General features: G+C 34.7%; 1 protein-coding gene across 1 annotated transcript in view; it reads right to left on the minus strand.

Annotated features, from left to right (window-relative positions):
• Positions 1 to 7,822: 7,822 nt before the first annotated feature.
• Positions 7,823 to 16,502, minus strand: part of LOC141690263 (uncharacterized) — a 43,013-nt gene continuing 34,333 nt past the window's right edge. The window contains exon 3 of the mRNA XM_074494967.1: positions 7,823 to 8,052. Within this exon, the coding sequence (XP_074351068.1) occupies positions 7,823 to 8,052 (230 nt within the window). The remainder of the gene's footprint in view (positions 8,053 to 16,502) is intronic.

The following is a 16,502-nucleotide window of genomic DNA, read 5'->3' on the forward strand; positions in this document are numbered from 1 at the left end:
CAGGGAGAAGAGTGCATCTAAGGCCCTACTGGCTGATGGAATTCATGGATGACAAGGGTGTGAGAAGATTCTTCAGATTAGAAGACCAATTGAGTATCTCTAGCAATGAGACTCTCTTGGAAATGCAAGAAATGTTAGATCTCTCAGAATCTGATGAATTAGAATTCCACAGACAGCTCCAGAATCAAATTGAAGAAAACAACAGAAAGCTTGGAAGAAGATCCAGACCTTCAAGAAACTAGAAAAATCTGCTCAGACTAGAGGAGCATCTTGAACTGACTGTGAGCCAAACCTTGTACATTTTTGTTTAAATTGAAGCACTTTCAGTTTTATCTACTTATCTTTAAAGATATATGTTTAGGATGTTTTGTCATCATCAAGTATCTCTTAATTTATGGCTACAATTCCAGTAGACATAAATTGGGGGAGATTGTTGTGAATATGTTGAGTACTTGATGATTACCTAAACAAAACATCTAAGTAGATTTTACATAGTGAAATAATGTAGCACTCGACGGATAAGAATTATAGTCCCGACAGATAACTCATTAGAGTCCCGATGGATGATTAACTTATTATCCATCGAGTGAGTAGCTTATGTAATAATAAGTTTATAGCACAGTGTTGTATGCACCTTTGTATAGAATCTGTAGTAGCATATAAGTCATGTTGACTTTAACTAGATATGCAGAATAGGTTGATCAACTGTACATAAGCAATGTCTTGTAATTCTGTATAAGTGAATTGAAGTCAAGTGCTAAAATAGCTACCAACGGATGCTTAACAAAGCTTCGACGGATGATCAAATGACTATCAACGGATGTTTAACATAGCAGTCGACGGATGATCAATTAAGTCATCGACGGATGATCTGAAAGTCGACAGATGATTATATCAAGATTCAAACATCAGTTGAACAGTGAAAGCTGACACACAGCCGTTGAGTTGGATACAAGTACATTGTGGAAGCTCATTAACTGGGTAATAGAGGACGAAAAGCAGCAAAGATCAAGACTGTTAGATTTTATATTTGTTCAGTTCTTTTGACTTTGTAATCTTGGTATTATATAAACCAAGAGAGTAGCAAATAAAAAAAAGGACTGAGAGAGCTAAGAAACAACAACAGAGAAATCTTTGTAATCACTATCTTTAGCATTTCCTGTGTTCTTAGCAGTTCTATTTGTGTAAGCAGCTGTGGGCATTTCTGCACACAGAGTCCTCTCGATATATTAAATATATCTATGGTGGAATTGTTTAAATCCACCAGAAAGCTTTTAAAGACTCTTGTTTTTAATTACTTATGTTTTGATTCATTCAAGTTTACATTCCGCATTGTGCTAATCAAAACAAATATGTCCATAATCGAGTTGAACATTTTTATTTTAAGAAAAAGGTTCAAGAATTCCATTCAACCCCCCTTCTGTAATTCTTGCTATATTGTTAAGGGACTAACAATAGCTTGTATACCAAGCTTTTAGTTGTAAATATTGTGTACTGAATTAATAATGCATGATTTAGGGGATAGTTTATCATCTCTCCCTCCGCAGGCGCGGGAGTTTCTAAAATTTGGCGGATTTTCATCTCCTTTTTGTTCTCTGTTGTGGGGAGCATTAGTCGCGGGGTTGTAGGTGGTGGCAGGGATTGCTCAGTGCGGCCAGTAGATGCTATTATGGCTTACTTGAGGGCATTCAGTGGTGTATAGTCAATGTTGCAATAGGTGGCAGTCCCATCTTCACTTGAGAGAACAATTGTGGAAGAGAGTCTATTATTTTTAGGATGCTTTTGCAGTAAACTAAACCGGGGCCTGGGGTAAGTTTAGCTAACCTGAGGAGTATTTTTTTGCAAGGAGGCCAGTGATTACTACAAAAGCAGCTTTGCCATCCGCAGCTTCTAGAGACCTCCGAAATTGTGCGGCCTTCTCCTCCCACAGTGTAACGATCATTTTATGCTCCCTGTTTGGCACATGGGCCAAAGGAGTATCAAAATATAGGCTATTCTCAGCAAAATATTTTCCAATCACTCACATAGCAATAATTTAAGTAAATTAGTTATTACTTGCACTATTGCACATTTAGGGTTTGTCAGAACTTTTAGTGTTTCTCCAGCCTTAACCTAATTGTATAAATATTTACAGTGAAATGAGAGTTACCCAACTGGATGTGCAAACCTGGGTAATCTACTCATGATGTGAGTATCATTTTTTTTTGATTGTGTACCTAAGTTGTATACCAATATACGATATATATATTATATATGAGTGATCATTCTCCTCTTAAGTCTTTAGTATGACCTTGCTTGGGCAATTCTAGATGAGGCATTTTCAATTTTAATCATAACTATGCTGAAGTTTTCATTTACCAACTCTGGTTTAACAAGTGTTGTATAAAAAGAAGCAGGTAATTTCTAATCCGTACCACGTAAAAGAATGGTTCCGTGTCATAGACTTGAGCAGCTTATCCATCTTACCTGTCTCAATTTTCGTCATAATGCAGATACGATGGTAGGTCGACTTGCTAGGAGTATTCAGCTAAAATATTAATTCCTTTAACGTGAAGGTAATAGTATTAGACTAACAGGATTTTGTTACGTGTTTCTTGCAGTGAACGTCGTGTTAAATATATTATATGTAACAAGGTTGGACTCGAATAAACTCTATATTAATGCCGAAACTTGGGAAACATTATTGGGATCATGTATGTGAGGGTGTGAGCTTATTTTATCAAATTGCATACGGCTGGCAAAGAAAATATATTGCAAAAGACTCTATACTATGCACCACAGCGGTTTGTTTGGAATGTTAAACCTGTCATCAACAAGGTGGACATCAGTTTTGTGTGAGCCGTTAGAAGTAAGCTCTGAAGTTCCAATAGCTTCCACCATGCCAATAACCTCTGGAGAGTAAAATATGTGGAACAATAAGTATGTAGGGTATTAACTATGTAGGGTATTATGAATTAAGGTAGGTTACAAAGAAGCTTACCAATGAAGTTTTCTACCTTCCAGAGCAGTAGTGGCACAGATTCAAAGCTCTTGAGGTCGAACTTATATTTAGGGATAGCCTCTGTATCCTCCACAGGTTTAACCATTATTTTGTAGTAAAAGGTGAGGCTCAAATCCCTATCTACTGGCCTATATTCTTTTGCACCAGCCACAATGATAAACTCAGATATATTGTAAACCAATCCCACTGCCAGCAAAGGAAAGTATTAATCCGTTTGATTGTTCCAGATTTTTGCAGAAATTTGCGACCCCTAAAAATATATGTGGTTTGTTCAGAAAAAAGAAGTAGAATGATAATAAGTTTTTTAAAAATTTGCAAGCTCACCTCTTCGTCGATGAAGACAACATTTGTGTGGAAGATTGTGTTTTTCTTGATGTTGACCGACACCCAAATACGGGTAACATGAACATGGAGAAGCGCATTTTTTGATTTGGATGTTAGGGAAGATATCAGAGTTTTTGTTGGTTCCATGTTCTTTAAACGACAGTGAAGTAGGGGAAGAAATTGTTAGGTGTATATATATGCAAACTTAGTAATTAAGTGTTGATATGCGTTGTATTTATAGAATATTCTATATTTCATGTGGCATGTGTAAAGTTCTTCAATTTTTTTGTTGAAGTATGTAACGGCTGTACAATTACAGTGCCCGCTTGTGACAATGCATAAACACTCTAAGTCTTTTGAGTTTCCATGATTTTGCTATGTTTCATTTATCCTTTTAATTATGCATGAATTCTGTTATAAAATGTCATGGCAGGGAAATGGGTAGTTATATTATGTGCCTCTAGGATTTAATTATTTGTAGTAAGTTTTATTTGATTACTCTATAGCTAAAATCATAGTAAATTTTAATTAGTGTAATAATGTAGTTTAATTTTTTGATAGATATGCAGTCATAAAATTAATTTCTAGACTATACATTGATGAACCCAATTCGGGGTATGATATTTTATTGTGATATTGGTTATACTGGTAAGATAAATGTTTGCCTTGTAATATTTAAAATTTAGTCTACAATCTCATTTTTGACTAAATGGAATTAGGATGGCACAATGTTTTTCTGGCCTTAAATCTATGTTATATTATGTTATTGATGGTCTAGCATGTGCGGGCCTTTAGAGAATGCAATTATATTTCATCCTGGTTCTACTATATTGTTTCCGGTCCTTAAGGCTAAGAAATAAGTATGATTTTTCTGTGTATAATCTTTGAAAGCGCCTGCTGATTTTAGCGGAGATATTGGTAACATGAATGACACAGACTTTTTTTTGTTAATGTTCCTTATTAGAATAGTTTATATTTCATATTCCATTGAAGTGATATTTTTATTGAATGTTGTGTTTTCTATGTTGAGGCATAGTGAAACCTATCATAAAGGTAGGTGCTGTTGTGAGTGCCATGACTTACTATCTGGGTGTTAGTCCTGTTTGGATCATGTTGTTCTCACGTGAAGTTGTCTAGATGATTTTGTGGAAGTTTAACACTCAGTAACACATATATTGTTTGGGCCTGAAAACTTCTTTTTTGTTTAAAATGTGTTTCCACGTAACAATTTCAAAAGGTTGTGCTAACAGTGTAACCTTAAATTGTTATAAGTTTAGATAAACATTTTGCGTAAATACATAGACTAAAGAAAGGAGTAATTATATAAGAAAAGCACGACTATGTTGTGTCAGTTGCAAACTTGCGCTATCATCTCATTGCCGTCTACGGCAGGGGCTGAGAAGACCTGAGCTGGTTGTACCGCAGGACCCGTTTTATAAGGAGGTCACCAATCCCATTGGAATAGGCAGCAGGAGCCAACTCCAATTCAAAAGTGCAGTTGGCCCCTATAATATTTCGTATGCAGCAATGAGTCCCATAGGCGGAAACCTGAGAAATGTGCCGACAAGAGCAAAGGTTAGTATCATGTAATGAAATTATGCCTGCAAATTTTGACATGATACTGACATTGGCGTAATATGTGAGGTAGTCGTTAATGTGAAAACCCGTTAATTTTTTTAATTCTCGACCACGGATAATCAACATAGCAGTACAATATTGGTCTTTGACAAGCAACGGTATACCCAAGCTGAAAAGCAAAATACAGGTTCATTATGCTGCGAGGGGTAATACTGAGTGTGGTTATGGTTAGTGTGCTCACCTCTTGACATGGGTTACGTAGTTTCGGCCATAACTTTTACAGTAATAGTTGTGCACATCCATCTCGATATTGTGTTCACAATATTTGCAGAAGATAGTTGGTCTCTGTTCAAACAGAACGACATTGACGATTGTGACCGTGCAACAATACTGCATGTTTTGTATTTATAAACTGTTTAACAAAACATTTTTAACATGAAGGGTGATGCATTGAGCATATACGTAGGAAGCTAATGTTATGTAGCCTATTTCCCTTTAACATATACATATCTTGTTTGAATGAGTATTAAGAAGTAGGCAGTAAATGGGAAAAGAAATGACATTAATGGATAGGAAGAGCAAGTTGTGTTATTGTTTACTCTTTGATGGACCCATAATGAGCTCATTAAGATTTTGGCCAATGTGAAGGTAGGAGGATCCTGGTTTGGGAGTAGCAATTTTCCAAGATAGGTTTCACAAGGTATGGGGCATATGAATTCTCCATACTCTTGGCCAATGAGCTTTCCAAGATTGTGTGCTTCTTCATATTTGGGATTAAAGGATATAGTTGTTGCTTGAGTTGATGATAAATATAAGGTTCCTGTCACATGCACGGGTGTTATTAAAATAGGAGCAGCGACATTTAAACTGTTAGTTTGGGATCCATACACCTTTGTTGGTGAAGTGTTTTACATACCTTCTCTCTGCTTAGATGATAGGTCAATAATGATTAAGACGGTGTTTTTTTACCGATAATCCCTGAAGTTCATCTCGAACAATGATGTTTTGGCACCCCACAAACGTACCTGGATCTCTGCAAGCTATATAGGAAAATAGATGTCCTGTCAACGCATATTATTTTTTTGAATTTTCTAAAATAACCATACACATTGTGTCAAAAGGTGTTATATGTACCTGCGCGTGATTAAAATAAGGTCTAATTGTTCAATGCTATTAGTGCAGGACTCAATGTTCCCTGTAGCTTTATTTACACCACAGACATCTATAGCAGAAAGGATATTATGTTAACGGTAACATAACTATTCTACAAACATTTATTGGACGAGTATGGCATGTGAAGTGTTTTTATCAGTGACTATAAGCATAAGTACTATTACCGCTTAACTTTGACGCTTCTTCAATTCGTGAAGCAATTATTTGCTGGGAGCAGAAGTCGTATTTGAAGGGACTAATTCCACACGCTTGGTGTAAATTGGAAATATTTGTTTTTTTGGTGAGAATGATTATCCTATCCGTATCAATGGGCCTGCTCGCTGTAGTGGTCCGCGCTACCCTGATATAGGATATATGATAAAGTAAGCCAACACATAAACGCTGTTGAATTTGTCCTCGCTCTGTGAAGGCTGCAACGGCCCAGAATTTTGTGTCCTGTAAAGGAGAGTGAGCGGATCACCAAAGGCCACAATTTAGCATATTGGCATATGAGAGCAGCACAGGCTAATTATGAATCTGACAAGAAGGGGGTGTTAGACACAACACTAAAAAGAAGTGTAATTTTTTTTTATCATTTTAGAGGCTCCAAAGATACAAGAGGAACAAAGTTAGCACTTGTAGCATGTAGTAACCTAGAAATGTAATAAGTTGTATTATTTCTATATATATGCTTTGACAGAGAATGTAAGATAAACACACCTGTGCATCAAGCATAATGTAATTTATCATCATTTCATAATAGAACCTGGATGAGCAACTATCCCATTGTGCAAGGACACGAACAGGGATTCTGCTACAGTGTAAACCAAAATTCAGGCTTCCAAGATCTTGGTATGCTGGCTTCCACAGTTGACTGGCGCTACGCTGAGGGCTAGTGATATCCATTTTTGACAGAGCAGGTGTTTGCCTTTAATTTATTGGTACGCAGTGTAACAATTTATGGGTGATTTAAAAGTCTTGAACTGGATATATGGTGTCTGGCACTCAACTTTTCAAAACCTGAGCGCTTATACAAGTTAGAAGGCTGAGCATTTATGTGTATGTGAAAGGACTCTTGTAACTATGGTGAGAAATAGTCTTTAATAATTATGTAAATTATCCAAATTTTACTACATCCTGTTAATGTTAATAAACTGTTTTATTTTCGATAAAAATTTTTATTTCAAGATTCAAATATATATAAATTTCAATTTAATTTAAAATGAAAAATTTAAGTTTTAAATTTTATTGAATTAGAAATTTTTGATATTACAATTTAATAACTATTTTAAATATACATGTGTATAATTTAGTGAAATTTTAGTTTTTTTTTTAAAAAAATATTACTCAATGAAAGATTTAGATTTGTTGAAATTCATATATGTAATTATAATAGATAATTAATTTTATCAGATAATAAATTTTAGCGTGACACAATAGTAAACTAATTATTTTTACTTTTCTATGCCCAATAAATCTAGCTAACTATATTTAAATTTGTCTTGCTTTAATTTGTTTATATGCAAAAACTAATTTAAGTGTCAAACAAACCACCAAAAACTGGAGCCAAAAAAGTATGATTGAGTGACATCCATTTAATTTCTAGAGAAGAGAAAAGAAAAGAAGCAAAATGGAAGATGAAAACATCACAGAAACCCACTTAATCCTAACCATAATATTTGAATCATCTGGATGTAACGAATGAACCTCGTCTCTTTCAGGTGCAATGCTGACATTGTGGTCTCTTGATAATTGCATTGTTGTGACTCAATTAACTGATCTATCCGCCCTCCCCAAAACCACTCTAGAGGCTTTAGCATTACCAACATGTAGAAGTCCATCACAAAGTATTCCAACCAAACAACATGTCCCAACTGCTGCAAGTTGTGGTTTGGTGTGCCATTGATCTTGCACGCCAGAGAGGAATTTCTCTTCTGTAGCCATAAAAGCCTTCTTAACTACACTTGCAGACACCTCTTGGTGTTTAGAGACTAATTCTGAAAGAAATATGTACTACTATTGTTAGAATAAGCCAATATCAGTTAAGGAAAATGTTTTAAAAGGTTTCAAATCTTTTTGAAAAACTTCTTAGTTAGGGCCTACAGTGAATCCTGGAACTACAACTATAATATACAGTATATGAATTGCTAGATTAGTCAGTGCCCTTCCAGTGAGCTTGTAACCACAATGTAATGGCGGTAGTCACGCAGATACCAGATGCATGCTTGTATGCCACAGAGGAGAGATCCAGTTCTGATTAAGTTGACAGTCATGCCAACATAGAATCTTAAATATATTGGGTATTTTTGTTTTTTGCAATAAGATCAACTAATATTTATTTATACTTTTGTTTGTTCCTTCTCAATACTTAACCACTCAACACTGACATATTAGTTGAAAAATAAACACCTCTTTTGTTTGCTTTCCTATACATGAACAGAATGAAAGATTCTTCAGGAAACTCTGAAGAATATTAACAAATCCAAAAATGTACTGTAGGTGCTGGAAAACATACTCTTAAGATTGGGAATCATTTTTTCATTTACGAATCCTGATGTCTTTGGGCCTCCATATCCATCATAGACCCCGAAAAAAGTCCCTACAGGACCAGAATTCAGTGAACTCAATGGTCCTGAGACAAGTTGGCTTTGATCTAGAATCAATCACATTGATGCCCCGCCCACTGAATTAGGGTTTTTTTAACATTCTTACATTTGAGCTTTTATCTATTATGTTCTCTATTTTACTTTTAACTGTTGTGTACTTCATACATACTAATTGCCCCCTCTCATAGAGTGGATGCTCATAGCCAGGGCTGTAGATGCCAACTGTAATATCCGGGATATATCGTGTAATTATTTTTGCTATTAAATAATTATTATATGTGTTCAGTATCCATTCTGTGAATTATTTGTTAAGTGTTAAATGTGTTTGGATGTTTAAAAATATTATTAATTGAGTATTTTAATTTTTATATGTCCAAAATAAAATATAGATAATTGTCATATCTTCCTAATTATTTTTATGTTGATTTATGAATTTATAGGAATCATATGAATTTTATAAAATCTTTTTCCGGGTATTTAAAACCTATTTTATAAAAACGGGAACCAACCGACGTCATCCGTTGTTACGTTTTTGGAACCCGAAACTCTTCCGAGTACTCCTTCCTAACCTAATTGCAATATTCCGAGCATTTTCCATGTTTCGACTTTTTCGATCCGGCGTACGGTTTGTCCTGCGCGGGTCCCGGCGCAACATTTTCGATACAATATTCGTTTCGGTAAATCAATAAAACTCGTATTTTCGATAAACGAGAGCTTTTTATTAAACTATCACAATTATCACCTCGTAATACGTGTAATCAGGCGCTGAGACCAAGACCGCAGTACAAATTGTACTGATTTGGATAATTATCTCAAAAACCGGTACCGTTTGAATCAGTTTTTTATAAATAAACGTACCGTTCTATATCCGGAATGGTCCAACGGGATACTAATTTTCCATAATTATAAATAGCCTCTACCGTATTTTATTTCGTACCAGAAATCATTTGCAAACAGTATTTATAGAGTTTTTACAGAGAAAATACTATAATTCTATTTTGTTCTTCGTAATCAAACACAAATTCGGAGGCGTTATCGATATCCGATTTTGGCGTACATATACTCAAAACGAAGATACTGAAATCTAGAATCCAAATCTTCCATCAATTTCAACCCAGAAACATCAGGTGATTTCCTATTTAATTACTTATATTCAAATTTCTTGGTATTTAAAGTATGAATTTTTGTACGGATGATTGTTTGAATGATTAAATGATTGTATGTTGTAGAGCTTGTTTTCCTGATCATTTTGGTATATTATACTCTTGATTTGGAGTTCAATAACATGTTTAATTTTAGGTTTGATTCTCTGATTGAAGGAATTAGGGTTTATATTGTTTGAATGTTTTCAATTCGATTTGGGGGAATCTTTGTTAGGGGTTTTCAGTCGATCTTGATGGGTGCATCGTGTTCTTTATCAAATTTGCAATTGAATCATATATTCATATGTCACAAACGATTCCTGATAAGCTCGAAGTTGTCTTTTGAAGTTCTCGTCGGAGTTCTTCGCGTTTTGGCCGGCTTTTGGTCGAAAATCTGATTGAATGATTGTTGTTGATAGATTGTTGAATGGTTAGGTTTTTGGAGGTGTTTAGAATGATTTTGCATCGAAGAACAGATCAAACAAGGTTGTTTTGAACCCCGATTAAGGTCACCGGAATCCGGAAAGGGTCACCGGATTCTGGGTTCGTCCGGCGGTTCATCCCGACCCGGCGACCCGGTTCCTGACCCATTTCTTTTTATTAAAAACCTGGTTTTGATTCAAATTATTCCTAAATCAAAGTTGTTTTTGGCGGTTTTGCCAGTTAGTACCTGAAGTTTCCAGAATTTTATAAATTCTGGATTCCTGTTTTGAATTCTTTTAAAATTCGGATTTCTTTTTATAAATTATTTTAAAAATTGTTTTTAATTTCAAAAAAATCCGAAAATGATTATTTTAATTCCAAAAATTATTTTTAATTCAAAAATAAATCTGAATTAATTATTTAATTAATTTCAGTTAATTTTTAATTGATAAATTAGTCAATTAATTCGAAAATTAATTGATTAATTGATTTAATTAAATATTAATTGATTTTAATTAATTATTTAATTGGATGTAATTATTTAAAAATAATTTAAAAATTCTGGAAAATAGTTTCGAGCATTAAAATATTATTTTAAATTATTTTCAAGGCTCGATAATTATTTTAAAATTGTTTTGAAGCCAGATTTGGCCAATCGAACCCTGTTTATTACTCCAAAATTGATCCAACGACCCGTTTTAATTCCGAAAAATGTTTTAAAAATCATTTTGAATACCCAAAAGTCTGTTTATAACCCGAGACTTCTTTATAAATGATATACCATTGATTATTTGACGTGTTATGTGTTATATTTGACTTGTTGGTTGACTGTCGGTCTATATATTCGGTAATTACTTGTTTATAACATAACTTTCGATCCGTTAATCGGATTTGGGTGAAACGAATTGACATGTAGAAAATATAGCAAGTAATCTGAGGATAGAAGCGAGGCATAAGAAAAGCAGATGAGTGATTTTTGAATGGAGTCATTAGACAAGTACAAGTGAAGTTGAAATCGATTATGATAAGGCAATTATTTCTAAACCTTTCTCGAGATATAAAGCAAATATTTTTAAATTCTCTTGTGACATACTGTTAATACCCAAAATAGCTCTGTTTTATACTGTAAGCACTTTGAATCCTTCAGCCTTGAACCTAAGCCACATCATTTGATCTTTGAGCCGCAAGCCTTATTCTTTGTGAACCATTTCTTGTTGATTTACCAGATATTAAACCACACAAATACGATACTACTCCACAAATATATAACCATCCTATACCAAACACTGGAACAAAATTATATAAACACACAGAAACTTTTATACTCAACCACACCCTGTGATATCAAAGTACTAAAACCTTGTAAAAACACTATTCATCTAATACCCGATTATCCTACCGGCTGGAGGCCACTTCTTTTATGTACTTTGACATACCCTTTCAGTAACCATGAATTTTTACCATGTTCTTATACAAATATTTTATTGTTATTGATTATGATCTGGTTGTATTGTATTCTATTATTTATCATATTGAACTGCTTTAGAATTGGATAGTTTTCTTTGTGTGGACCAGATTCGTGGTCAGACCATATCGATGGTCAAGTTACGCCAATGTGTGCCTTGGATCCAGTAGTTAGAGCAATGTTGTGTGCTTTGCTCGGGGTTAGTGCGTGACTGATCAGCAGCCTAACCTTGGTTTTAAAAACTTAAAAATGAATATCCAATTCTATTAGTTGTCTCACAAGAAATTTGATTCCTTTGAATCATCTCGTTTGATCATTGTTTAACCTCAGTTATTGTTATTATGACTTGCTGAGCTAGTTAGCTCACTCTTGCGAATCTTTTTATATATTTTACAGTTAAGAAGGATATGGATGATAGTGAAGTTCTTCAGTCGAGAGTGCGAGCTAGGATTCCAGTTCGAGTTGGATCGAGCTAGCAGAAGCCTCATATGGTAGTGAGATAATAAGATTGTAAGAATAATTTCATTATCAGTTGTAAGTTAAATTAGTTGGGATTTGGTACGTTGTAATAAAAGTTAAGGTTATGGCTTATTTTCATACTTTAACCTGTTGCGATCCGTGGTTATGTAAAGCAGGGTCATTGCAAATAATATTTTATATACAGGTTTATATATTATGTATATGTTGTGGACCCCAAACTTCTGACCCGGGTTTGGAGGGCGCTACAGGTTGGTATCAGAGCTACAGGTTATAAGTCACTGAAACAAGCCTAGATTGTCGGGATTGGGTAGAGGGTTAGGATTAGAAATAGGAAATAGAAAGATAGGTCATCGTGAGGCTGAGTGCGACTATATAGTAGGTCTCCGGAATGGTTCGTGTTGCGATTCGGGATTCTTGACTAGCGACATGATATCCAGGCAACGACAATGGCAGATCTAGATTTCTTTGCATCAACTAATCATTTGGAGCTTTCCGTTTAAGGATCGTCATCTTCTCCCAGATTCGATTTGCGCCTTGTTCCTCCATCAGCATTAATGGTATTACCTTCTATTATGACAGTTGCGCCTCTCCATGTTATTTAATGCTATTCTATCATCTCTTGATATGAGACGACCTATTTAAGAAACTTCTATCTATTTATTCTTGTTTTACTAGACATCGATTGTGAGTGTGTCCTTTCAATTTACCCTACACCCTGTTCTACACCCCAGTTTAAAATCTGTTCTATGAAACAATTGTATTTATGAGGATGGATTCAGGAACTGCAGTAAATGGTGAGTATTGAGGTACAAATTAAGGTGAGAAGGAGTTTAGAAAGAAGATTCAAGTGTTCCGGAGGATGGCTGTTATCAGGTTACAAGAAGCTATTAGTAATTAGGCCACTCATGACTAGCTTGTGGAATGGAATAGATAAGTGTTGAAGAGAGAGAGTTAGAGGAGATTAGGGATCTAAAGATTTCTTGAAATTAGAAAATGATGTTGTAATGATGTGATATATATTTTAACAAGTTGATGTGACATTAGCTGACTTGTTGACTATTGGATAGTCTGTTCCACTTAATGATTGCAAAGTGGTTAACAGGAGTACTACCAGTATGGGAGCCTTAATGTGAAGCTACGAATAAGATAACGTGCAATGAGAGTGGAAGTTTCCATTAATTAAGGAAAGTAATAGACCCAATGAAGGAGAGGAGATAAATGGAAGTGAATGGATCTTTGAGTGATCATTTCTTTAACTTGGTATCTGGTCATAAGAAGGACAACAACCAACTCATACAGTAAGGGCAACCGGGGGCGTGATTTTTTTTTAAAAAAAATTTCAAAATTTTTAACAGGTTTTCGAAAAAGATTTTTCCTCACAAAATTTCTAAAAGCCTTTTTGAATAAAATAAGTTTTAAACCTTGGTTTTCAAGTTACCACTTGAGTGTCTTGACCCGGATTACCTAGAAGGATGCCGTTTCAGACTCAGTATTGTTAATTCGGAGAACGAGGTAACTTGCGATTATGAAGAAGTTAATTATTCCTAACATCAAGGTGCAAGTACTGTTTAATAAGATTAACAACAGAACCAGCGTATGGAGTAACTATTCATCTAATTACTGGGATTATCAGAGTTCAAATAATTCATTGATTTAACGGAATCCTGAGCATGACCGAAAAAGATGGGGAAGATTTCCAGATTTTTCTAAAAGAAGAATATTATTAATAAAAAGATCGCTATGTTGAATAATTCATGGTTATTCCAAATTAAAAAGAGGAAACTCAAGGTTATCTGATAAGAATGCCATTATGATCGAATTGTTAAAGTATTATACGTGTAGGTGTGACGTTACAAACGCGAGACTTAACAAGAATCTACCATAATGCTTAGTTGTGAAGGCATTTTAGCATACTTCTAAAGTTGTTATATGATACAATTTGGATATGATCGATCAAACTCGAAAGATGAATACTAGTGAAATGTGGATGGTGACCAATCATATCATTCTTGTCCTCAATATTACAGCGTATATTCCTTTTTAATTCCTAAAAATGTATGAACTCCTTTTCTTAATAAATTCTTTCTGATGATATCAAAATGGAGGATTTTGCATTCCTTTCAAATTTAATTGTTCCCCTCAAGTTTTGCTTTCTGATTGGGACAAACAGTGTTATGATGAGACACTTTGTCGGAATGACGAAGAGTCGGGTGGGACACCACCTAATCATGTGATGTATGCCATACGGTATGAAAGATTGGCCATCTTAAGTACCAATGTGGTTTTCTCATTCATATTCAAATCATTACTTCTTCTTTCTCTTCAACTCTAAGTTTATTAAAATTATGAATCCTTCTAGTTGTTTCGTTGTACCATTGTTCCTTGCGAGAGCTTTTCAAACAAAAGTCAACGTATTATACACCCAGTGGGCAAAGTCTCATCTACCTCTCATGCATGGAAAGGAAACAAGGGCATATGGTGAGAATTGCAAATCACTGGCCCTAGCCAGGGATGCATTAACAGTTAAGGGAATCTACTTCAATAAGGGATACGTCTCCGAGAACGAGAATTTGTGATTTTCCTGAGAAATATGTTATTTAAATTATGGATGTGATGATGTGGAAGATTATTGCAGATACCTTATGCGTTAAAGTATTGAAAGATGTGGGAGCAACTTGATCGTATATCTCTCAAGGTTTTATTGATAAGATGAATTATCTTGTCGAATCAATAAGTTTATGACTAAAGGACTAGCAAGTTAAGATCGTGCAGTTATTGAATAAGTAAGTACCAATGGCGGAATCGATATTTCTGGCAATAAGTTGTGAAGAATTGATATCATTTGAGATAAGGATTTGACATTATTCTAAGGAGTGGATTAACTATTCAAGTGTGATGCCCAGGTAGACCGTCGTGATGGAAGATAGTTCTGAAGACACCAAATGAGAACATAAAAAAGTTTAAAGGACAAAGGAAGGTAAAGAACTTGTTAGGAATAATTTAAGATTACAGTGACCAAAATATAAGTGCTATGGCGATTATAAATAAGAGTCAGAAGCAAACCGAACTTGAAGATTTTACAGTCTCAAGATATGTTTTCAGACGAGTTACCAATATTTCCTTAAGATAAAGAAAATGTGTTTATGATTGATTTAGCACCTAAAATGTAGCCAGTGTCCAAAGCCCCACACAGAATGGCACTAGATAAAATAAAGGAGTTACCAGAGCAAACGCATAAGATAATTAGATGAAAAAGCAACTGGACCTAGCATACCCCCTAAAGTGCACCGGCACAATGTGTTAATAAGAAAGATGGAAGTGTGAAATTATGTGTTAGCGAAAGCTCAACAAGTTTACTATCAAGAGCAGATATTTGTTACCTCGAACCAATGCTTTGTTTAATTAAATGAACGAAGCAAGGTATTTTTATAAGATTGATTTAAGACTGAGTATATTACCAAGTAAATATTGAACTTAGGAACATATCAAAGATAATTTTCAGAACTCAGTATTGTTGTTATAAAATTCTAGAAATGTTAGTTGGATGAACTGATATGCCAGTTGTAACACCCCCAAATCCGGGGTCGGGGATCCGGGTTGTCACGAGTTCCATTTCCCTTAACAACACCCAATCTTAATAAATAATCAACTACTCTGTACTGTGACCCCACCATTAAACACACATACCACAAGTTATAGCCTCAGAGATGAATATCCAAAAATAATCACAAGTCGTTTTATTCCATAATTATATGCCAATGCACCTTAAACAGGTTTCTGAATAAATTTACATTTCTTTGCCATTATTACAATTCATAATATACATAAGTCTGGTACATTATTAGTTGAAAACTTAGCCTATTGGTAATTTCTACCTCAGCTACAGCGGCCTCAACGCTTCCAGAAAGCTGCGGAACGTTTCCTATCCGCTTGCGAATTGGGAGCTTGGTCCTGTTCATCTTATCTATCTGATGTTGTGTGATGAAAGAAGAAGCAAGGGTGAGCAGCAAGCCCACCAAAATAATATGTATAATGATTAACAATATATGAGCCTTCTCATAGTACTAATGAAAGTCTTGGTCAAAAGAAATAAACCAAGTTGATATCTTAATGCGATGAAGTCGCAAAATATTCAGTATATATATATATACATATATACTTTTCAAAATATGGGAAGTCCTCTTCCATGCATAATACACACAGAGTTCCAGTGTATAACTGTATAAAAATATCGTTGCAAGGTGATCTCATATATCTAACCTTGTCTCAACGTTTTTCTGAAAATCTTTGTCATGCATAAGATAATCATTTACTAGATATAAGTTGAAAAT

Source organism: Apium graveolens, chromosome 2 (genome assembly GCF_009905375.1).
Source record: "Apium graveolens cultivar Ventura chromosome 2, ASM990537v1, whole genome shotgun sequence".
Classification (NCBI taxonomy): Eukaryota; Viridiplantae; Streptophyta; class Magnoliopsida; order Apiales; family Apiaceae; genus Apium; species Apium graveolens.